Source organism: Protopterus annectens, chromosome 2.part0 (assembly GCF_019279795.1).
Source record: "Protopterus annectens isolate FY-2018-M chromosome 2.part0, PAN1.0, whole genome shotgun sequence".
Taxonomy (NCBI): domain Eukaryota; kingdom Metazoa; phylum Chordata; order Ceratodontiformes; family Protopteridae; genus Protopterus; species Protopterus annectens.
In genome coordinates this window covers 48,575,804-48,599,475 of record NC_056728.1, presented here as the reverse complement: position 1 = coordinate 48,599,475, position 23,672 = coordinate 48,575,804, and the positions used below count along the sequence as shown (strand labels likewise).

The 23,672-nt window shown below is 38.6% G+C and overlaps 1 protein-coding gene across 3 annotated transcripts in view; it reads right to left on the bottom strand.

Moving 5' to 3' along the window:
- Positions 1–23,672, bottom strand: part of PLEKHM3 (pleckstrin homology domain containing M3) — a 1,264,948-nt gene that overhangs the window by 697,393 nt on the left and 543,883 nt on the right. For all 3 annotated transcript variants that reach the window (XM_044060533.1, XM_044060535.1, XM_044060536.1), the window contains exon 5: positions 13,452–13,645. In XM_044060533.1, the coding sequence (XP_043916468.1) occupies positions 13,452–13,645 (194 nt within the window). The remainder of the gene's footprint in view (positions 1–13,451; positions 13,646–23,672) is intronic.

The following is a 23,672-nucleotide window of genomic DNA, read 5'->3' as shown; positions in this document are numbered from 1 at the left end:
AGTGAGCATTGTCTGTGATTTTGTAACAGTAAGTATGCAGTAAAGCATTATATATATAAAGTTAGAAGATATTAACGTTGTAAATGTTTTCAAGTGATACTGGAGTTTTCAAATGCTGCATACTCTCCTGACCTAGAGAACCTATGCTGGAATTCTCTTAGCCAATCATATCTTCCTTCCTGTTTGTCAACTGCTGTCTGCAGGCATCTGAACGTTCTTCATAGTTTGCAGGTATACTGAGTGACCGACCTGTTTGCACACAGTCTGTAGAACTATGTACACTGTGATTTCCACAACTGAGAGACACAGTAGGAGGAATTTTGAAGTTATAACAACAAAATACTAAGAAAATAGTTGTCATTGTACCAGAGTCTACTTTGTTGTTTAGCTAAACTGCTTTTTGGCAGCTGTCTTTCCCACTGTTTCCCACGTTCTCCACCTGCATATCGAGTTTCACAAAGGAAATAATTTATTTAACCAGACAGTACTATGGTGGCGCAGTGGTAGCGTTGTCGCCTCATAGCAAGAGATTCTCCCGTTCGATTCTCGGCTGGAGTGCCTTCTGTGTGGTGTCTGCATGTCCTCCCCGTGGTTGAGTGGCGTTCGAAAGACATGCGTGAATGGGCATGCCTTCGTTGAAGGTTTGGCATCAGGCTGGCACCTCGGCACCATAAACACCGACTGCCAAACATTAGTGGACCAGAGTTCTGCTGTGGCGACCCCTAAAGCCAAAAGAAAAACAACAACTCTATGTTGCTCATGAAGTGAGCCATTTGAACCTGTTGGACTTAATTTTTATTAATATAAAATAATAATAAAAAGAAATAAGTGCTGTGATTTCCTGTGTGTAACAGTATGACTTATTTTAAATACACATATCAGAAATGTACTTAATAATGATTTGCAAGTAAAGTACGTTTACCATTCTTCTAGCCTATATATTAGGACTATTTGTGTTTACCTTTGTTTCTTTGTTTACTGAATGTAGAATGTATGATAGTTGTATAAGAAGCAATTGTATTCAATGATAAATATAGAGGTGAACGAAGGGAAAAAAATCAAAACTAAAAAGAGGGATGCTCTCACTGAAACAAATAGCTGCTGTCTTAGGGAGTGTAAGCATTTATCATGGAAATTAACTTTCTTGGGTGACGTAAGCCAGGAAACCTTGTTGGCTAGGCTTACTTAGGCCCTTTGGCCAATAGCCTAGTAACTACCTATGAACCTATGGTAGCATTCACCTTGAGCAAAGTAATTCTGACATGGATCAACCAAACTGTTGGGCAATACTTTTGACTCTGTCATTGGTGTGTACAGTTTAGGTGACAGGAAGGTACAGTGATATAAATGTTATTACTCCTTTTATACTAGTTCTGGCATTGATCAGCTCAGTATGTACGGCAATATTTCTAACTTGTTGTGTTTGCGTGTACAGTTTACGTGAGAGAAAGGGCACAGTAATATATATAACTGTTATGCTATTTTTATTGAATTACTCAGGTCTTTTCCTAACAGATGGTAATGACTCAGTCTTACATTACACCTGCACCAGGAACGTAATACATGTCTACTCAACAAGTTATGTGCAGCTCTTATCACCTTTATATGAGCATGTAGAACATTGCAGTAACAAAATGGAAGCCATTATCACCCTATTGATTTACAAGATGTGCAGTCAGAGTATAATACTGAGTCATTACCACTTGTCAGGTAAAACTCTCAGCAGCTGCCCCTGTTATTCACATTATTCTTCTTCTTCTTTTGGCTTTTCCCGGTTAGGGGTCGCCACAGCTGACCATCTGTCCGCTCATGATTCACATTACTAGAAGTCATTATCAGACTGAAGAATACACACGCCAGATTTTGGTTTCTGTCTATGTGGAGTTATGCACACCCCCCCCCCCAGTGTCTTTCTTTCATTTTTGGTAAATAACTTAGCACATTGACATGTTTTCTAACAAAGTAATACCTCATTTTGAAGACTGTATTAGTACTTACAACTGTGTATGTATGCTGTACACATGTACAAATATTACAGTTTGTTTAGGACTTAGGTTATGGAAATTATGATTTTTTCATACTTTGGTAAATAACTTTGCAAGGAAGCATCTGAATGTGCTAAGTAATACACCATTCTGAAGACAGTATTGACAGTTGCAACATGGCAAAAGAACTGTGCCTGTAGGTTGTACACATGTACAGATATCAAAGTTTGTTTCGGACTTAGGTTATGGAAAGTATGATTTTGTTCATATTTTGGTAAATAATTTTGCAAGGGAGCATCTGAATGTGCTAATTAATGCCTCATTTTAAAGACAGCATTGATAGTTCCAACATGGTAAAAGAACTGTGCCTGTATGTTGTACATATGTGCAGATATCAAAGTTTGTTCCAGACTTAGGTTATGGAAATTATGATTTTTTTTTCATATTTTGGTAAATAACTTTGCAGTGGAGTATGGGAGTGTGCCAAGAAATACCTCATTTGGAAGACAATGTTACTCCTTACAACATGGTAAAAGAACTGTGTCTGTGCACTGTACACATGTACAGATATCATAGTTTTAGTCTTGTAGGATTATGAAAATTATACATTTCCAATACTTCTCATTATTATGCCCATATTTTTACAAGGGAGCATGGTGATGACACAAATGATGCATCATTTTGAAGCTGACATTGACATGCACAACTTCTACACTGATATGTCGCCTCTGCCTGTTACAGATGATGAGATATTATGCTTTATCAATTATGAGAAATATTATATTAATCATATTTCTGTGAATTTCTCTGCAAAGGAGCATCACACAGTAATGGTTAAGGTATCATTTTAAAGTTGACAGCCATACAAACAAATTACATGCAAATTGTGTGGGTCTACATGGTGCATTGACCAATACATTGTGCTTTGCTTTTGCAAAAAGGTAAAACATATGCACAATATCAACATTCCTTACCAAACATTTAATAAAGACTTTGATGCACACTATCAGCATTTACACTGTTGGAAAGGTCAGTGTCTGCTGAACAACTTTCACATTTACATTTTTAGTCAAGCTCTTACAGTTAAAGAGTTATGCACATTTGTTTTCTGTATGGTATTAGAAATGGATATTCTGAAAATAAGCTCAGGCTGCACTGTTGTTCCTATGGTAGAATTAAGCAACAGCTTTTTCTGAGCTGCTCCGGTGTGAATGAGTTAAGCAAATCCATCTAAAGTTTGGTGGTGTGTGACAAATAGTTCAGCGACCAAACTGCACAGGTTGATGAAAAGTATATAGGTTCATAGGTTCATACTAGGCTATCTGCCCGAGGGCATTTACAAGCCTAGCCCATAGTTTTGTGGCTTACGCCACCCTTTTAGTATGGGGAACTATACCCATTATTTTGCTGTGCCTCTGTCGAGCAGTGACACTGAGGTAATCCCTGGGGTATATCTGCGATCTCCCATCCATTGGTCAAGATTTCTCTTGAACAAGGCCAGCGAGGTGCTCTGCCTCACATATACCGGGATTTTATTCCACAGCATAGGGAGTCTTTGGGTGATGAATCTATCCCTCCAGCACGTCCTATTAATAGCCGTGTCGACTGCCTCACATATACCGGGATTTTATTCCACAGCATAGGGAGTCTTTGGGTGATGAATCTATCCCTCCAGCACGTCCTATTAATAGCCGTGTCGAGGTTTAAGTCTCCCGCCCTTGTGGCTCTGACGGATCTAGATTTTTTGAGGTGAAGCATATTCATCAAATCTGGGTTTGACATGGCCTTGTATGTTAGGCAAAGGTCACCTCTGAGCAAGCGGTAAGTGACTGAATAGAGCTGGAGTTCTTTCAGTCGGGCAGCATAGGACAGATGTTTGAGACCCTTTATCCTTTTGGTGAGGAACTTTTGTGGCCTCTCCAGCTGCTGCAAGTGTCGGGTCAGATACATTCCGAATGGGGCATTGTACTCAATCATTGGTCTGATGAGTGATGAGTATAGGGAGACTATGACCTCCCTTGATCTAGATGAGAATCCTTCATGATAAGGTGGGCAATGTAGAAGGTCTTCCTAACTACTTTAGCTACATGGGTGTCGAATGACAGACTACTATCAACCTGGGTCCCCAGGTCCCTGATAACTTCTTCTGTGCTCAGTGGATTGCCACCTATTTGGTAGCTAGGGTAACCTTGTTTTTCCCGAAGGGTATGACTATGCATTTTTGGCATTTAACTTTAGGCCATGGCTCTGGCACCAGTTATCCATTTCTGTGAGACCCTTCTGAAGGATATCTGTGTCAGATGTGTTTTCTACTATGGCCCAGTTTGCAGTCATCTGCAAACTTTGTCAGCCATAACCCTCCTGTGTTTGCTTGTACTTCGGAAAAGTAGATGCCAAACAAGAGTGGGCCCAGGACTGAGCCCTGTGGTACACCACTTGTGCCAGGCTTTGAGTCTGACATGGCGCCAGCAACTCTGACCCTGTGGGTTCTGTCACTCAGCCAGTTTGCAACCCATCTTGTGATGTATGGGTTAACATTTAAGCTGATGAGTTTTCAATGATACCCGAGTGGGGTATTGTATCAAGGCCTTCGCCATATTGAGGTAGGCTGTATGGGCTGCCTTTCCCTTATCAGTGGCTTTGGTGACTCTTTCGTAAAAGTCAACCAAGTTTAGAAGGCATGATCTGCCTTTGACAAAGCCAAACTGGCATGGATCCAAAGTCTGCAAATTCCCTATGTCTTTATTTATGAGGTCCATTATGATCCTCTCCATGGCTTTGCAGATAAGGCTTGCCAAGTTAATGGGCGGTAATTTCCAGGGTCGGTGGAGGCACCGCCTTTGTGAAGTGGGACCACAGTTGCAGTCGCCACTCCTGGCACGTATCCAGAGGTAAGACTATGATTAAACAGCTGTCCTAGCTGTGGGTTTTAATTCTCGTTGAGTTCGTGGAGCACACAGCCGGGGACACCATCAGGTCCCATGGATGCTGTGTTTTGCTTTGGAGAGAGCAGTTCTCACTTGGGCGTTGGAGATGTTTGGGGGCTGCAATCGCTTGGTATAGATATCTCTCCTTTTGGGGAGAGTGGGAGAAGTTTGCACTGAACCTGTCAGCCAGTATGTTGGCAATGTCTGTAGGATCAGTAATCTTCACATCATTTTGAACTAGTTCTGAGCATATCTGGGAGTTTCCTCCCAGGTTTCTAATATAGCTAAAGAAGGCCTTATGATTGTCTTTTGAGTCTTTAGCTATTTTTCTCTCAAAATTTGCTTTGGATGATTTTATGAGAGCTCTTAGTTTTTACTTATAGTGATCAAGGGTGTCTTACCTTTTAAGGATTTTGCTCTATCTTGTAGTAGCTTCCTCCTTTTGTTGTAGAGTTTGTTTATGGCTGGGGTCCACCAGACTGGACGCTTGCCTTTGGTACAAAGAGTCTTTGTTTTGCTTGGGATTGCCTTATCCATGCAGTCCTGCAGGTGCTGGTAGAAGGCATTTGTAAGTGATTCAGCTGACTTGAGTACTGTTTTCCGCCCGGCTCGGGGGCCTTAAAGGAGACCACACTAGTCTTTAGAAGTGTGAAGTCGGCTTAGAAGTTCTTTACTGTGGTCTGTTTTATTTCAGTTGGGGGTGGTATGAGGACCTCCAGCGAGATTAGTTTGTGATCTGATCTCACCAGTGAGGGGTATACTTCGGTGTTGAACATTGTGCTCCCATGTTCGTGATGATGAGATCAAGTATGTTTTCTCCTCTTGTGGGATGGTGACCAGTTGTTCCATGGCATTTGAGTTTATGAATTCCAGGAACTTTTGGGCTAGGGTGTTTGGGCTTGAGTAGTGTTCCCAGTCTATATTAGGGTAATTGAAGTCACCTAGTATGATGGTGTTTGGTGATACATTTATCCCATCTAGTGTTTTCAGGAAGGCCATGTGAGGTTCCTGAGTTTGTGAGGGTGGCCTGTAACATGCTACAATTTGCAGAGCAGTCTTGCCTATGGTTAATTGCACCTGGATGGTCTCCGATGCATCGTGCGTTGCCACCAGTCTTGAGGTGTGGGTGTCCTTGATGAATATGGATACGCCCCCCTCCTTTCTTGGTATTGTCCGGATTTTGGGGCCGGAACGCATGATAAGAGGTAAAACCTGATAGTGCTGGGGTGCTCTCAGGAGCCTTGAACCAGGTTTCTGTCACTGCACAGACATCGATGTTCTCCATACTGAGAAGGGCCTCGAGTCGTGCATTTTGAGATTTAGACTTCTGGCATTGAGCAGCATTACCCTTAGTGTTTTTCCTTTTTTGTGTTCTAGGGTGGTAGGTTTAGAATTTGAGCCTTGCCTAAAAAAGGCACTATGCGCGTGGCAAGAGCCTTTGCCAATATCCCAATCCCAGGGGTGACAGGTGCAAGCCGTCCCTTGCGAAGCAGCGTGGCTTGTCCAGCATGTCATCCCAGGCAGACAGACATTGGATCCCCTTTGAATGACACCAGAGTTTAAGCCAATTGTTAAAGCTGATCATCTTATCTCTGTATTGTGGCATCATTCTTGGTGAAGGTAGGATACTGCTCAAGGTCAGGGTCATACCTGCCTGGGCTACATAATCAGAGAGCTCCTCAATGTCTCTTTTCATGTAGTCCAAGGAGGTACGTCTCAGGTCGTTTACACCAGTGTGGACAATGACTGAGTCGTATTTGTACCTGCTGTTGAGAGACCTGAGTGCTTGCGTTATGTGGCGGATTCTAAGCCCGACAGGCAGCTTACTGTGACCTTCTCCTTACTCAGTCTGGTGAGCGGGGCGGCAGTGTGTCTGACTATGGATGTCTACTCAACAAGTTATGTGCAGCTCTTATCACCTTTATATGAGCATGTAGAACATTGCAGTAACAAAATGGAAGCCATTATCACCCTATTGATTTACAAGATGTGCAGTCAGAGTATAATACTGAGTCATTACCAGGTGTCAGGTTCTCAGGTGGTGCTCCTGTTATTCACATTATTCTTCTTCTTCTTTTGGCTTTTGTTAGGGTCGCCCAGCTGACCATCTGTCCGCTCATGATTCACATTACTAGAAGTCATTATCACATTGAAGAATACACATGCCAGATTTTGGTTTCTGTCTATGTGGAGTTATGCATACCCCCCCCTCAGTGTCTTCCTTTCATTTTTGGTAAATAACTTAGCACACTGATATGTTTTCTAACAAAGTAATACCTCATTTTGAAGACTGTATTAGTACTTACAACATGGTAAAATAACTGTGTATGTAAGCTGTACACATGTACAAATATTACAGTTTGTTTAGGACTTAGGTTATGAAAATTATGATTTTTTCATACTTTGGTAAATAACTTTGCAAGGGAGCATCTGAATGTGCTAAGTAATACACCATTCTGAAGACAATATTGACAGTTGCAACATGGCAAAAGAACTGTGCCTGTACGTTGTACACATGTACAGATATGAAAGTTTAATTTGGATTTAGGTTATGGAAATTATGATTTTTTTTTTCATATTTTGGTAAATAACTTTGCAAGGGCGCATCTGAACATGCTAAGTAATACCTCACTTTGAAGACAGTATTGATAGTTGCAACATGGTATAAGAACTGTGCTTGTATGTTGTACACATGTACAGCTATCAAAGTTTGTTTCGGACTTAGGTTATGGAAAGTATGATTTTGTTCATATTTTGGTAAATAACTTTGCAAGGGAGCATCTGAATGTGCTAATTAATGCCTCATTTTAAAGGCAGCATTGATAGTTCCAACATGGTAAAAGAACTGTGCCTGTATGTTGTACATATGTGCAGATATCAAAGTAGGTAATTATGATTTTTTTCATATTTTGTTAAATAACTTTGCAGTGGAGTATAGTGTGCCAAGAAATACCTATTTTTAAGACAATGCAACATGGTAAAAGAACTGTGTGCACTGTACACATGTACAGATATCATAGTTTTAGTCTTGTAGGATTATGAAAATTGTAGGATGGCCAATACTTTTTAAATAATTGAAGGGGCATGGTGATTTCACAAATGATGGTTTTGTGACATTGACATGCACAACTTCTACACTGATATGTCGCTTCTGCCTGTAGAGATGATGAGATATTATGCTTTATCAATTATGAGTGGTTAAGGTATCATTTTAAAGTTGACAGCCATACAAACAAATTACATGCAAATTGTGTTTGGGTCTACATGGTGCGATGACCAATACATTGTTCTTTTGCAAAAACCAAAAATTAAAACATGTGCACCAATATCCTTCACTTACTCATTTAATAAAGACTTTGATGCACACTATCTAGCATTTACACTGTTGGAAAGATTCAGTGTCTGCTGAACAACTTTCATTTATTTACAAGCTCTTACAGTTAAAGAGGGTATTAGAAATGGATATTCTGAAAATAAGAGGCTGTAGAATTAAGCAACAGGCGTGTGAATGAGTTAAGCAAATCCATCTAAAGTTTGGTGGTGTGTGCCAAATAGTTCAGCGACCAAACTGCACAGGTTGATGAAAAGTATATATGCTTCCCAAATCTATCCAGCACCCTAGAATTCCTGTTAGGGGGATGAAAAGAGGAACTTTAGTTCTACAAATTCCTTTTCTGTGGCTACAGCTATGACCAAGCCATCAAATGGTACTCCCTTGATCCAAAAATTCCTCTCTGATGTGGTGCCAGAATCCTGTATGGTCTCTGGGGGATTGACTCAAAAGAGTGAGGTACCTTCCACTTCCATCGAGAGATCAAATCAATGAGTTCATTGGTGGGCGGAGTCACCCAGGTGGTAGACAGGCCAGCCCCAAAGGCTTCCAGGAATAAGGATTCCTCTTGGGAAGGGTTATCGGCTGACAAACCACCTCTTTGCTTGAGGATCTCTAACATATCTCCAAATGAGATGTCATCAGGTGGTGATCTTGGGGACCATTCTCCTCATTGAAATAAGTATATTTCATGACAGACTCTTGAGAAGAGTCAAAATCCCTCCTTTTGCACTTTCTCTTCCTACGGACATCTTTGGTGGAGTGTTCTGGAGAAGTACCAGAAGATAACAATATACCCTGATGGGTATCCTGGAGACTTTGAGCTGGCTGTCCTTGTGGAGTAGGAAGTTGAGGCTCTTTATAGAAAGACAACTGTGTCTGGGAAGTGGGAGCCGAAGAGGGTGGATGTATCCTTTCTCTTAGAGCAGAGAAAACTTTCTCCCCTACCTTAAAAACAGAGTGCCTCAGGGAGAAAGAAACCGATGGCTCAGAGAAGACGTACTTCCGACTCCTTCTGATCCAAAGTCAAACCGCTAGAAGAAGGAGTTGGAGCTGAGCTGTCATGAGGGGTAGAGACAGCTCCAACAATCTCAGAGTCGACTCCAATACCTCATATCCAGTGCCGATGCTACAGCTCTGAGAGTCATCTGGCTCCGAGGTACTTAGAGCTGATCCACTCAGAGATGGTACCGGAGTAGAAGATGCAATAAACTTCAGATCAGATATGGAGATATCTGGGATTCTTGGTTTCAACTGCTCTGAAACCAAATGTCAGATCAGAGAAGGAGACAAAATAGGTTTAGTAGTACTTATGAAGGTCCCTGGACCTGAGGAGGAGAATCTGGGAGAACTCCCATTTGAATTTGAGTTGAGAGAAATTGCCTCATCATCTATCCACATCCACTTTGGCCAAACTTCTGAAGGATTGAGAAGAGGAAGCAATGGACAAGGACCTGGAATGGTGGCGTCTCACCAGGAAAGGAGATGGGAGACGGGAAGTTATCAGATCCAGAGTGTAAAGAGACCGGGTTTGAGGAGAGCTATCTTTCTGCTTGTTTGGATTCAATGAGGTCGGCTCAAATGTCTTAGATTTTGGATCCAAAGAAATCAGACTGGAGGTTTTGGTCTTCGGAGAACATGATTTAGTTATTTTAGAAGGTGGCTCCAAGCTTGGAGCAGAAGAGCCTGACGGGCCTGATGGATGCCTAGCTTCCTTTTTATCGCCTTTCTTGGAGGTTTGAGCCCCATATGCCATATCAGTGGATGGCAATGGTATTAATCATCTTAATATTAATTTATTTTTCTGGTCACTAAGGGCCCTTGGATTAAAGCCCTTACATACATCATATGCAGAGTTTAAATGGGCTGGGCTTAAGCAGTAAACATGCAACTCATGTGCAAAGGGATCTTATGGCCACAGGCCTTACATTTTTTAAAACCCAAAGGTTTTTCTGCCATTGCTATGTAAATAGCAGCCAAGGAAAAGAAGAAAAAAAAAGGAAAAAGAAAAGAGAAGGTTTTTTTTTTTTTTTAACTTTAAATAAGTAATAAAGGAATACCAACAGTGGTAAGTAAATGAAAACTACCTGAAAGGTAGAAGAAAGGGAACAATTACCAACAATGGTAATTAAGTAAAAATACACTACAAAGTGTAACAAGGGCAAGACAGGTTAAAATTAAAAGGATAAGAAAATTCTAATAAGAAAAAATATGAATACAGGAAGTTATAAAAGGTAAATTTTAGTATTATGAAAATACTAGCAAAACTTGAGAGCTAACAACAACCATCATCCAAACGTGAAAGCGGGAAATGAGATCTGAGGTATGGTAGGGGACTAGTGCATTATGGGTAGGAGAGGAGCTCAAGAGCTTTCAGTGTTCCACAAGAGGTAAAAAGCAGCAGAGCCGGATCCAAGGGTCGTATCTGAATCCAACAGTTGAGGAATGAATGAAAAAATACCATCTGATGTCATTTATCTCAAATTTCTGCAGATAAATTTGCATTAATAATCCTCACACAATTTTATTTTCCTTGATTGCTAGGCTCCAAATTCTATCAAGAAATTTTTAATAAACTGGCCTATAATTCCAAAACAATGTTTCTTTTATTTACCCCTCTTACTTCTCTCATATCCTTAATTACTGCCCTGTTATCTTCCTCATATGTCTTAATCAATTTCTTTTTTATTAGAGATGACATCCTCTATAAAAGTCAATCAAGTGCAGATTTTCCACTCCTGCACTTTGTTACTCATGCCGTTATTTATAAATTCTCAACACTTTGTAAGAAACTACTGAAATAATATGCATATATAACTATTAACCAACAGACAAACTTGTAATCCTATATTATAGTAATAATGTTTAACTGAATCATCCACATTCTTTTGCTCTCACTACCACATTTTATCCTAACCTTACCAAAGGTCTTCCTTTGATCTAAACTTATGTAGTAACTCTTGAACTTTCTTAACTCTAATAACAAAAACATATCCCCCACATTAAGAAAATTCTCAAAATCATTCCTCCCTGTTACTGTACATCTGGTGTCTTCATATTTTATATTCCCATTTCTTTAATAAATTTATCATAAATAAACAATGGTCCAAACTATTCCTCTGCAAAGATGCAACTTACTACCATCATGCACTCCACATCCCAAAAAAATGCTTTTTCTCAGCTTGATATTGCAAAAATATTTCTGGCAACATTTCCTCATCTAAAACAGCAAGTAAAAGCCATTGAACCTACACATGACCCATATCTCATTTTATAATTTAATCTCTCACACTTACTGTATCCAATATAGGGTAATATGGAGACGCGGCCTCTCCTGGCAATCAGTGGATGCATAGCAGAAAAACTAATCTTCAGTGGGATACCAGTACATTTCAGGATTCATGCATACACTTACCCACAATGCACTCACGTACAGACAATCTGAAGGACTGCCAATTCTCAGTTCACCTACAACATGTCTTTGGGATGGGATAGGAAGCCAGAGCATCCTGCAAAGTCTTATGTGGACACAAGAAGGGTAAGCAGACTGTGTACAGAAGGCACTCCAGCCAAGAACTGTCCTGGTGAAGCAAGGTTTGCTTTAAGGAAAATTAAGCAAGTAATAATGCCTGACAGAGTATGTGTTAATGTGTAATTAATGCCTGCCCAGGGGTGTTATGACGCCCAGCTCAGCAGGTGGAGGGCCTCTACATCACTGGAAAGGTGTTAATTACACATTAACACACACCCTGGTGGGCATTATTGCTCTCTGTAAAATGGGCTCTCTGTAAAATTGTTGTGTTTTACTTGCTTATTTACTTTTTTAAGTACTATATCATATTTTTTTATACTTTTTAATGTAAAATAGTTCCTCCGCCTAATGTTTCAAACTTGCTGTAGTATATGTTAATGGTGTTGGAGGAAGCATTTTACATCAAACAAATATGAAAAAAAATATAGTGCTTAAAAAAATAAGCAGCAAGTAAAAACACAACAATTTTAGAGAGAGCCCATTCTCTTTCTCATACACACATGCACAGTCTCGTCTGCTTTCACACATATACATATACACAGACACAGTCTGTCTCTGCTGCTTTTATACACAAATTCGCACACACAAGATTGGCCTTACACTTTCTCAACCTCTCACAAACAGAGTCTCCACTACTTTCATACATGCATTCACTCACACAAGATCATTCTAGCTTTCTCTCTCACACACACACACACACACACACACACACACACACACACACACACACACACACACACACACACACACACACACACACACACACACACAAACACACACAGAGTCTCTGTCTCTTTTTATTTTGGTTTACATTTTATGTTTGTTAAACAGCAGACCCGCTGCTTAGCGAGCATAAAATAATGGCAGAAGATGATTTTTTTTCCAGTCCGAGCTCCAAGTCAGCTTGATATGCTGCATTAAAGCAGCGGACTCATTTATCAGCGGGCATTACTTGTACATTAATACTCTGCTGGAGAACATTTGTTCTCCATTCAGGGCACTGATGTACAGTTTGCCCATTCTCTAAATATACATAATTTGGAATTGTGTTATTTGAACAAAATTAAACATCTCTCACGGCAATAGGCCACACAACTACTACTTTCTCTGAAACATTTCAGTAGCAGTTATATCACCATTCCAAAAAATAGAAATTAAAATGTTGTAAAGAATATATAATTTTTGACTTGCCTAGAAGCAGCTTGAATTAACCATAATGATGGAAATCTCAGTCTTCATACACCTAGTGTAATGTTAGGATCAGTGCAGCATCCGAGTCTTTGGGTCACCTATTAAACTCTTAAAATAATCAACATCATCCCTGCACATAACACATTAGCCTGTTCTAGGCATATGTCCTCATTAATAATTTTATCATCACTCCCACAATGTATCTTGATCCAATGATTAAAAGGCTGCTACCGCGGATAGATATGAAATTGTTGTAAAAGATGCTACATGCATGCATAAATTCTGAACTGTGAACAAATGAAAATGCATATTAAAAAAAACACACACACATTATTGTCTGAATGTTGTATGGACTCCTTGGCTTTGAAATTCCCAAGAAAGAGAGCTTCTACTCTGATTCTGATTTTTGGGCTCGTTCGGCTTTCATAACTTGACTGTATTTTGGAAGGGGGACCAGTATACTGAAACAATCTTGTAGTTCTTACCTGCGACGCAAGTCCTCTGCTACAGCTGCTCGGCAACTGAAGAGATAGGCTCGGAGGGATTTTAGCTGCCTTCTGAGTCGATGCACAGTCTGTAATACCTCAATGTGATCATACAAAGTTGGGTTTTCATGTAAAATATCTATTAATGGCTCTTCATAGGTGTACTCCAAAAATTCTTTAGCTTGCTTTGACACCTGGAAAATGGCAAACAGACGCATTTAGGATGTAAGGGCAGACTAATAATCTTATAAATATATGCATGCATACATCAAACAAGCATGATCAATGGCTGGTACACTACTCAGTCACTTTGAAATGACTAACTCAACAAAAACATTCACATGACAACAAACACGAATAACTTGCTCTAAGTACTTATGATCACAAAAAATTTTATTGTTGTATCATTTATAACTTGGGCAAATAGCCCATTTCCTTAAGATGATTTTAAAGAACTTCACATACAACCAAAATGGGTATACATCAGTTTTCAAAAAAAAAAAAAAAACTGACAGTATCAGTCTCAAACATTCAAGTGTTTATCACCAAAACTACAGATGTCTAAAAATGTAAGTATATGCAGGGATTTTTACAGATACTCTTCTGGCTAAGTAAAGGGGTACATTGCTGCCATTTAACAAGTTAATTTAAGAGAACATTGATTAGCAGAGTGGCTTTTTCAGTTATACGTCACCAATGAAATTTCTGTAGCAGTAGTCACGGATGGTAGTAACAGAGAACCAGATAAAAACATGTTTATACATTAAGACCCAAAATTAAAAGAAGACACAACTGCTTCACAAGAAACAGAAAAAAGGGGTCTATATTATAAGAAGTTTTACAACTTGGAACACCATATGGGCAACACCATATGAGCGAAGTTGTAAAACATCGAAACCAAAATAGAAAATGTAAAAACAAAAGAAAAACCTACCTGATTGCTCTGAGCAGGGGGGTAAGCCCCCTGCACCCCCCATACCCCACACTACTTAAATATACCAACTCCGAGATTGCACTATGTTGGAGTAAAGGGAAAAATTCCCTACGGTGATCTCCATTCACACTTGTGAGGTTTTAAATATCCGACCAGTTGGTGTCGTCCATATGGTGTTCAAATATTTAAAACTTCGTTCTTATAATATAGACCCGAAAAAAATATATATATAAAACGGCATTTTTAACGTCATATGAAAGCAAAAAGGATCAGTCTGGTGTTGGTGTTTAAAGTAACATATTTATGTATTTAATTTTCCATTTGACAACTGGGCAAGTGAACTGGACTGTCAAACCTTTCCTAGTTATGACCCAGGCCGATAATAGGCAGGAAAATAAAAAGACATCACAGCAAACATTACACAGCATGATTATTATAGAATGACAGATTAACAGCCATAGAATAATTACAAACATTTGAGCAAACAGTGACTAAACATAATGGTTACAACATTACAATGTTATAAAATGGCTGAGACATCACATGAGGTCACTACCAGCAAATCTATATTGAGGGCAGGGTCCTGTAAACCCTTTCCTCACACCACTGACCCAGTTTTGACCAGTCAAACAGTCCAGCAAACACTAGGAACAGAGATCGGAACCTACTTCAGCAAATAAATAAATCACTGAGGACAGAGATTTGCCACACAACCATTACTCCTAGTCTGGAATAAATTTCCTCTGTAGAGTAAGCAATGTGACAAACCATCTTCATTTAAAAAGGAGTTTGATAAGTGGATGGGTATTCAAAAATTCATCCATGGCATAACTGGCTTATATTTCTCTGAAAAGGGAAGTAAGGTCTAAGAGTGGGTAGTAGCAAGGCATAAATGGGCACATGGCCCAGTTGCCTTATATTTTCTATCATTCTAATTTGTCCCGCTATACGGTCACACATTTTCTGTTACCTAATTGCTTCTACTGATAAAAACAACTGCAAATAATAACTGCAGGAAAAAAACACTTTTTTTTTAAATTTCTGTCACTTTCTCTAGACCCTTGAAAGTACTGCTCTGCAAAAAAACACATCCCCCAACAGTGCAGCACATATGTAATTGCATCAATGAATAAGCAACCAGCTTAATGGACATACCTGCTGTATATTATTCTGGACAGCCATTTTAGTATTTCCCTTTCCTTTGTTCCTGTTTTTAACAAGGCAGCAACCATGGTACAAGAAGTTACATTTTGCACCACTCAGCCAGTACAAAGGTAATTGTGTGTGTGTGTGTGTGTGTGTGTGTGTGTGTGTGTGTGTGCATGTGCATGTTTATGTGATCAAAAATAATATATATATATTTATACACACACGCATATATATATATATATATATATATATATATATATATATATATATATATATATACATATATTCATATATTCACACACACATACATACATATATGGGTGTGTGTGTATTCACGTGGGAGTACACATTCTCTCAAATGTCCCTCATGTTGCATGATTTTACCTCATATTTTATTTGCACATAATGTTTTGGTTTGTCTGGCAAATAATGAGGATTGTAGTTGCTACATAATGTCAGTTACTGACTTGATAGCTTTCTGAAAAAGTGTGCTGATGCAAAGCCTATTATTCTAGCAGCAAACTAAGTGCAAAAGAACACTATTGCACGTACATGTGTGTTTTACCCATGTCTCTAGGAAAGTTAGTATATCACAGGCATAATGATCTGAGACAGGTAATGGAAAACTGATAATTAACTAGTATTTCACTTAAAGCATATCAGAGGGTAAAGAAGGGGGACAGCAATCATTTCTCATGGAAGAGCAAGCACCATGCTGGCAGAATTATTGTACAGCTGCGTGATGAATAGTGTGGCTGTTTGTGTAAACTCAAGTACAAGTGTGTGTAATGTCAGGGAAGATTAGGTAGAAGAGAATTACTGAAGCATGGGCAGCATCAATCAACAGAATGAAAACAAGCTAACTACAGAGAGAAAGTAGGGAGACCTTAAGTCAAATTAGAAACTATTTCAACAGATCCATTGAGAAATTATGTATGAACAGGTGCTCAGCAAAGAAGAGACAGGGAAATGGTCTGGAACAAGACATGGGAAAGCCCAAATTTTCAGACAGATACAGAAGAATGTGTGCGGAAGATATTTAGAATGAGGGAGTACAGGTACATGTAGAGGAATACACATGAACAACACAGAACTCTTTTTGGGACTGGCGGAATGCAGCAAAATTTCTTATTTTCTTAATAAGTATTTTATGGCACTACTAAATTTTATTTCATTGAGTATGTTTGCTTGAAATTGTAACAACTTTACAAGAAAAAATAAAGAAACAAATACTGTCAAAATTATGTAATAGAAAATTTTAACTGTTTTAAGATGAGTGCTATATTAACTCATTACATCCGAGTCATGCCTCCAGGTGCATCTGCAGTTAACTCCTACTGACGCCTCTAGAAGTCAAGTATTGCTTGTTCATATTTGCATCAATAATTCCAAAACCATGCTATGCACAAGGTTTTAAAAGATTTAATCTTAAAGCTTACACAATAGCAAACTCAAGTGCATTAATATTTGACCTCTGTCTAGTGCAGGTAAATAGATATCAACTGTTGTTTTTATGATATTTATACAGATACAATTTTCACATTTTCTAAATATCTCAACAACTAAGTAACAAAGGCAGAACTCTTTAGCCTCTTGTGAAAGTCTCAGCTAGATGAATAAAATGCTGTCAGTATGTGTGTAACTTGAATGGCTGCTGAGATATTGTAAGTTGTTTACAAAATATTACAAACATAACAGTTTCTGTGACTTATAAAATTCAGTTTAAGACCTAGAAACTAAAGAATACTACCACTATAAAAATAGTTTGTGCTGAAGGGTTTGCCATTTACACTTCTTTCATAACCCTCATTGTTTTGTTCCAGAGATATAAACATTTTTTTGGAATGTGAGGACATAATTTGATTCTGTAAAAAGGCTTAGGCTCCACCCATTGGAAGTTACAGTGCAAACTTCCTGAGCTCCATTGGAGTGAATGAGTTAAAGTGCATTAATACATGTCAGGACAGAGAATATAAAAAAGTACAAAAAAAAAGTACTCCAAAGATTTTAACAGACTGCGGTGGTGGTGCTGCGGTAGCGTTGTCGCCTCACAATAAGATGTTGTCCTGTTCGATTCTCAGCTAGAGTGTCTTGTGTGTGGAGACATGCATGAATGGGTGTACCTTCGTTGAAGGTTGTGTGTCAGGGCCGGCAACTCGGTGCGGAAAAATCTACTGCCAATCATTAGCGGACCGGAGTTCTGCTGTGGCAACCCCTAACCGGGAAAAGCCGAAAGATACAACAACTCCAAAGATTTTAACAGACTCCGGTATTTAAAGCACATTGCTGTATCAGGGAAGGGAAGGAGTGCCATAGGACTGGGGATGAACTGGTAGACAAGCATTTGCCGAATGTCTCTGTAATAATTCTGGAAACTACCAGTAAATCCTCACCTGATAAACTGAAAAGGCATGTTGGGATTACGCAAATGGTGAAATAGTGCATCATGATGCACTGTTGTGCATGTATGTATGTATTTTTTGGGATTATAGATGCTCTCAAATCTTCATGATTTTGCAGAATGTCTGTGATTTTCTGCTGTGTCACTAAATAACAGGTATGAGAGTTACTGACTTGATAGCCTTAAAAAGGTGGGGTAATCCAAAGCCTATTTTTCTCTAGCAACTAAGTATAAAAGGTCAGCAACTTGTGTATGTGAAATTATGTATGTATGTAAGAGGGTTACACAAGCTATAAACATTCCTGATTCTGCTGAATGCTCACAATTTTTGCCAAGTACTTCTGTCTTTTCTCATAAAGTTTGTGTTTTTTTTCCTGGAAAATCATTAAGAAGTGCAGTCACTAAATAATAACAGATGTGAGTTACTGATTAAATAGCCTTCAGGAAAAAGTGTGCTAATGCAAAGCCTATTATTTTAAAAATTTTCCAAGTATAGAAGGGCAACAATATCTGTTCCAGATTTTGGCTCTTTGTCTACCATTATTTTGAAATCTTTCTCTTTTATTCATTAGTTAATAAGCTCAGAGATACATGGGATGGGGTAGGGTTGTGGTCGGTCTTATAGGTTCATAGGTAGGTACTAGGCTATCAGCCCAAGGGCCTATGTAAGCCTAGCCAGCAAGGTTCCATAGCTTACACCACCCAAGAAAGTTATTTTCCTGTGCCACTGTCGAGCAGAGATATAGAAGTGATCCCTGGGGTGCATTTCCTATTTCCCATCCACTCATCAAGATTCTTCTTGAAGAGTGCTAATGAAGAACTTTGCTTGACATTTTGATTTCCATTTTCTAGTAACTGCTTTTTTGGCAGCCACCATAATTAGACTCAGCAAGGCCTTACTATCTTTAGGCAATTCTGATTCTGTATCAAAGCTCAAATTTGCTCACCCAGTATCTGACAGCGTAGTCGGCAGGAAATCTTTAAATCTGCCAACTCATTACACTCCCATTAAATATGTTCCCCAATTACCTCTTTCTTTCCCATCACACCTCCAACATTTGCTGTTTACCTGAAGAAAAATTCTTTGGAGTCTACATGTGGTATAAAATACCTATGTAAACACTTCCAAGCAAAGATCCTAAATCTTCTAGACCTTGTTGGATATTTGGGAGACATACATATATCACCCTATTGCTTCTTTGTGAATTGCTTAATCAATCTCTATTCTGATGCCTTTCTAACCTCCTCTGATTGATTCTTGTAGTTGTCATGCAATATTTTGTATGCTCTACTACTACTACTTTTTTTTAAACGGCAGCTTCTGTTCTAGATTCTACTAAAAACTCTACCGGTGCTGGTATTTTGCTTAGGATCCAACTATTCCTTTCCCTTTCCCTATATTCTGATATCAATCCTTCATAGGGAAAGCAATTTCTAGCCTGCAGTCCAAATACATTTTTGGCCTCTTCACATTCTATTACCTTTCCCTCTCTAATTATTTGCTACCAATACCTTGGTTCTGTTTCCAGTTTCCTCCAATAAATTCCAGCCACCTCTTGCCTATTGTCTATATCCTTAATTGCAGTCATCCCTATCTGCAGAATCTCCTTTCTCCATTCCCATGTTGGTTTAGTTCTTAGAATACTTTCTGCTACTTAATGAATATAATATTCTGTATGGTTATTGTTATTCTCCTTAAGAATCTGCATCCAAAATCCCACTCTCACCTTGTTTCATGAGTTTCCGCCCTGTTTCATCATCATCCTTTTCCACTTTGAATTATATGTTTTTGCTTGTGCTATGTATACGAGCCATAACTGTGTAGCTTTGAGATACCCCTTCAAATCTGGTAATAGCAAACAGCCTCATTCTATTTGAAGAATCAGCTTATCCCACTTCACTCTTACTGTCTTCCCCTCTCAGATAAAATCCTGTGGCTCTTTATTGCTATCCACAACTTCTCCTCTGGTTGATAAAAATGTGTCTGACCTGGAATAAAACTAAAGGGACTAAACATTTTAACTGCTTGTATCTTGCTATCCATATCCATATAACAGAACTTCCAATTTCCCAGTTTTTGTATTATATTTGGTTTAGTTTATTCCCAGATATCCTTAGCTGTCACCCCAGAATCCTTTTTAATCCATACCCTCAAGTACTTCATTTTATCATGTCCCCATAAATATAGAGATTGCTGAACCAATGTGTGTGTGGGTACATAATTTATAGCTATTGCCTTTGTTTCAGCTTCATTCATTTTGTATCCTTAAAAGATCTGAAACTGCCTCAGAATGTTCCACAACACTGAAATGTCCTTTTCTGATTTTACGAGGTATAAAATAATATCAGCTGCAAATAGAGCCAGCTTTTCTTGACTACAGTACAAATTATATCCTTAAATTTCTGAGTGTCTTATTTGCCAACAAAATTTCTTGGCAGAGAAAATTCTTTCTAAATTACTCAAAAAATGCATTCATCACCAACTCTTGCCATACCGAACACAAAATAATCTTCTTACCCCAACTCAACATGGTTTCAGGCCTGGCCACAGCACTACCACTACTCTTCTGTCCTTCCCTGACACCATTAATCGTGCTAGCAACTCTGAGAAAATCATATCCACCCTTTACTTGGATCTCTCCAAAGCCTTTGACACGGTCTCACATCCTCTACTCTTATCTCAACTTTCTTCCCTCAATTTCTCTCCTTCCTCCATTGCCTGGTTTACAAGCCATCTCTCCAATAGACAAGCTTTTAAATGGAAAAATACCACTTCATCCTTTATCAACAATCCCTCCGGCATCCCCCAAGGCTCTATTCTCGGCCCCGTACTTTTCAATATTTTCATTAATAACTTTCACAAATCAATAGATAATGCTACACTGATCCACTATGCTGATGATTCCACAGTCATCTGTACAACAAACTCTCCTCACAAACTCCTTCAAAGAACCCAAACAGCCTTCTCCAACTCCGAAAATTGGATGCTAAACAACCATCTTGGTCTCAATGTTAACCAAACAAAAATAATGATGCTCTCTCCTTCAAGAAATTTCACCATAGACAAAAGCTCCTTTAAAATAAAAAGCCACAAAAACACTCTAATCGATATTGTACCTCACCAAACTGAGTCACTATTGATGAACATTTAAAATTCGATATCCACATCCAAAATAATCAAAAAAAAACCACCAAAAAGTAGGTCTGCTGTATAAGACAAAATTGTTATCCAACTGCTTCTACCAGAAGTACATTAGCCTCCTCCTACCTGCTCCCCTCTCTTATTTATGGTGCCCCTCTACTTACTCATCTCCAACTTAGTCTAAAAAACAAACTGGAAGCTTGCTGTAACAAAGTCTGTACATTTACGACAAGGTCCAAATACTCCACCCATCACTGCCATTCCCTTCACTGCCTAAACTGGCTTGAGCTTCCTAATTACCTGAAATTCATACAACTCACCACTGCTCACAAACCAATATTCCAACCATCCTCTCTTTCATCTATCTTAACCCCTTACTTCTCCAGTCATACTCTTAGATCTGAAAATCAAAACCTCCTAAAATCTATAAACCCCTTTGCCCTCCTGGCCAATTACTTCTATCACACTCCTTAGCTAAACTATGGAATTCTCTCCCCCCTTCCTCCGCTGTACTCACAACCACTCAAATTTTAAATCTCTCCTCCATTCTTGTCTTACCTCAAACTGGGACTGTTCCTGCTCCCTTCCCACCTAAATTATACTGTAGTTTCTTTCAAACCTCCCTTCCCTAACATTATTGTTCGAGCAAACACTAAACTTGTATTAACACTTTATGATTTGTACTTTTAATTATATTATCTGTATTACTTGTTACTTTATTTTAACATTTATGTTCTTTAAACATATACTCCCTGATTTGGTATTTTAAATTGTATATTTATGCTTCTGTATACTGTATATTCCATACTTTACTTATGTTATATTCTGTTAACTGCTTTTGGAGCTTTTCTCCCTGGGCCTCCACTAAAAATGGGCTCTGCTTGGCCCAGTGGACTTCCCGGTCATCAAACTGAAAATAAATAAATACATACATACATAAATAAATAAAGAACCTGCCTGGTCCTCTGCTCAAAGAGAAATTATCAGAGTGGAACCCACCCATTTTAATTTTCACCTCCAATCTCTCAAATATGCTCCTAATCAACCTTATAATTTTATCAGGGAATGCAAATGATTCCAATGCTCTGTTCATAAACTCCCAGCTTACTCTGTTAAACGATTTCTCTGCATCAAGACCCACCAAAAACAGTGGTATTTTCTTAAATTCTGCCTCCATCTGGATCATTAATGTTCAGTTAATGTTGCCAAATGTTTGCCTCCATATTTATCAGTTCTGGCATCACTTTGCCATTCTTTTAGGCATTACAGACAAACACTTTATAATCACGGTTTAGCATTGAAATGGACCTGTATGAAGCTGGATCTGATAGGTCTTTACCCTTTTTAGGTATTATAGCCACCACCGCTTTCTTGCAGGATGTTGGGGCTTCTCCTCCTCATAAAATATTGTCAAACAAAACCTTCTAGATCTTTATCAGTTTTTTTCTCCTAACTTCCAAACCTCCACAGGAATACTATCTATTCCTGGGAACTTTCCTATGGATTGGTTATACATAGCCTTTTTATTTCATCACCTCCTATCCTAACTGTTGGCTAATTTGCCTCATCTGCCTCTAACCTTGGCATATTTAATTCTTCCAGAAACATTTCCATTTGTACCTCTCCATGACTTCCATATTTCTCTGCTTTATGCAGGCTATCATATAATTTCCAAAATATTTCTAGTACCCCTACAGGATCTTTTGTTATATTCCTTGTTATGGGTTCCCTAAGTTTGATGACAAGCCTTTCTACTTTCTGTTGCCAGAGTCACAGTGCTAAAAGTTTTCTGTACTCTAGATTTATTATCAAAAAAACGTTGCTTAATAGCAATCTTTGTAAACTCATGCATGTTATTACAGTAATCCCTTATTTTCTGCTTAGCATTCTGCAATTGCTCCTCTTCTTCTTCCGTGAGATTTCTCCTATGCTGCAATACTTTAACATTTGTCAGTCCCTCTAAATAATTCTAGTTACTTCTTAACCATTTCTCTCTCTCTCATTTACTTCCACCCTATTTTTAAACTCCACTTTAAGTTTATCCCACTCCCTAGTTATATTTTCAGAAAAACTTTCTATCTTCTCTAATAACCCCAAATAATTTCCAGTACCCACGCCTTAACAGATAGGCAGGAAAGTACCAATGTCTCATTTTTATTTTATTACCCTGTATGTTTATTTTAGTTATTATTGGCGGGTGATCTGAAATAGTTATTGGATGCACATCAAAACTTTCAATTAAATGCCCATGTTCCTGTGAAATATAAGCTCTGCCTAGCCTAGCCCAGTTTTTGTATCTTGGGGAATAATATATAAATTCACTCCAAGCTCCTACTACTGAATTCACATCTTCAATGCCAAATATTTTCATAAATTTATTGAAAATCTATCCTCCTTTGTTATATTTTCCCTTCTGAGTCCCGACACATCTTCACTGCTGCAAATCAAATTCCATTCCCTGCCTATAAGTAATATTCCCTGCTGAAAGCTAATTATTTCTCCCAGAACTATATTAAGTTCCATTACAGCAGTTTTAGGTAGAATATAAATACCAGTGTTATTCTCCTTCCTTGCCAGTAGCCGCTTAGTGCTACA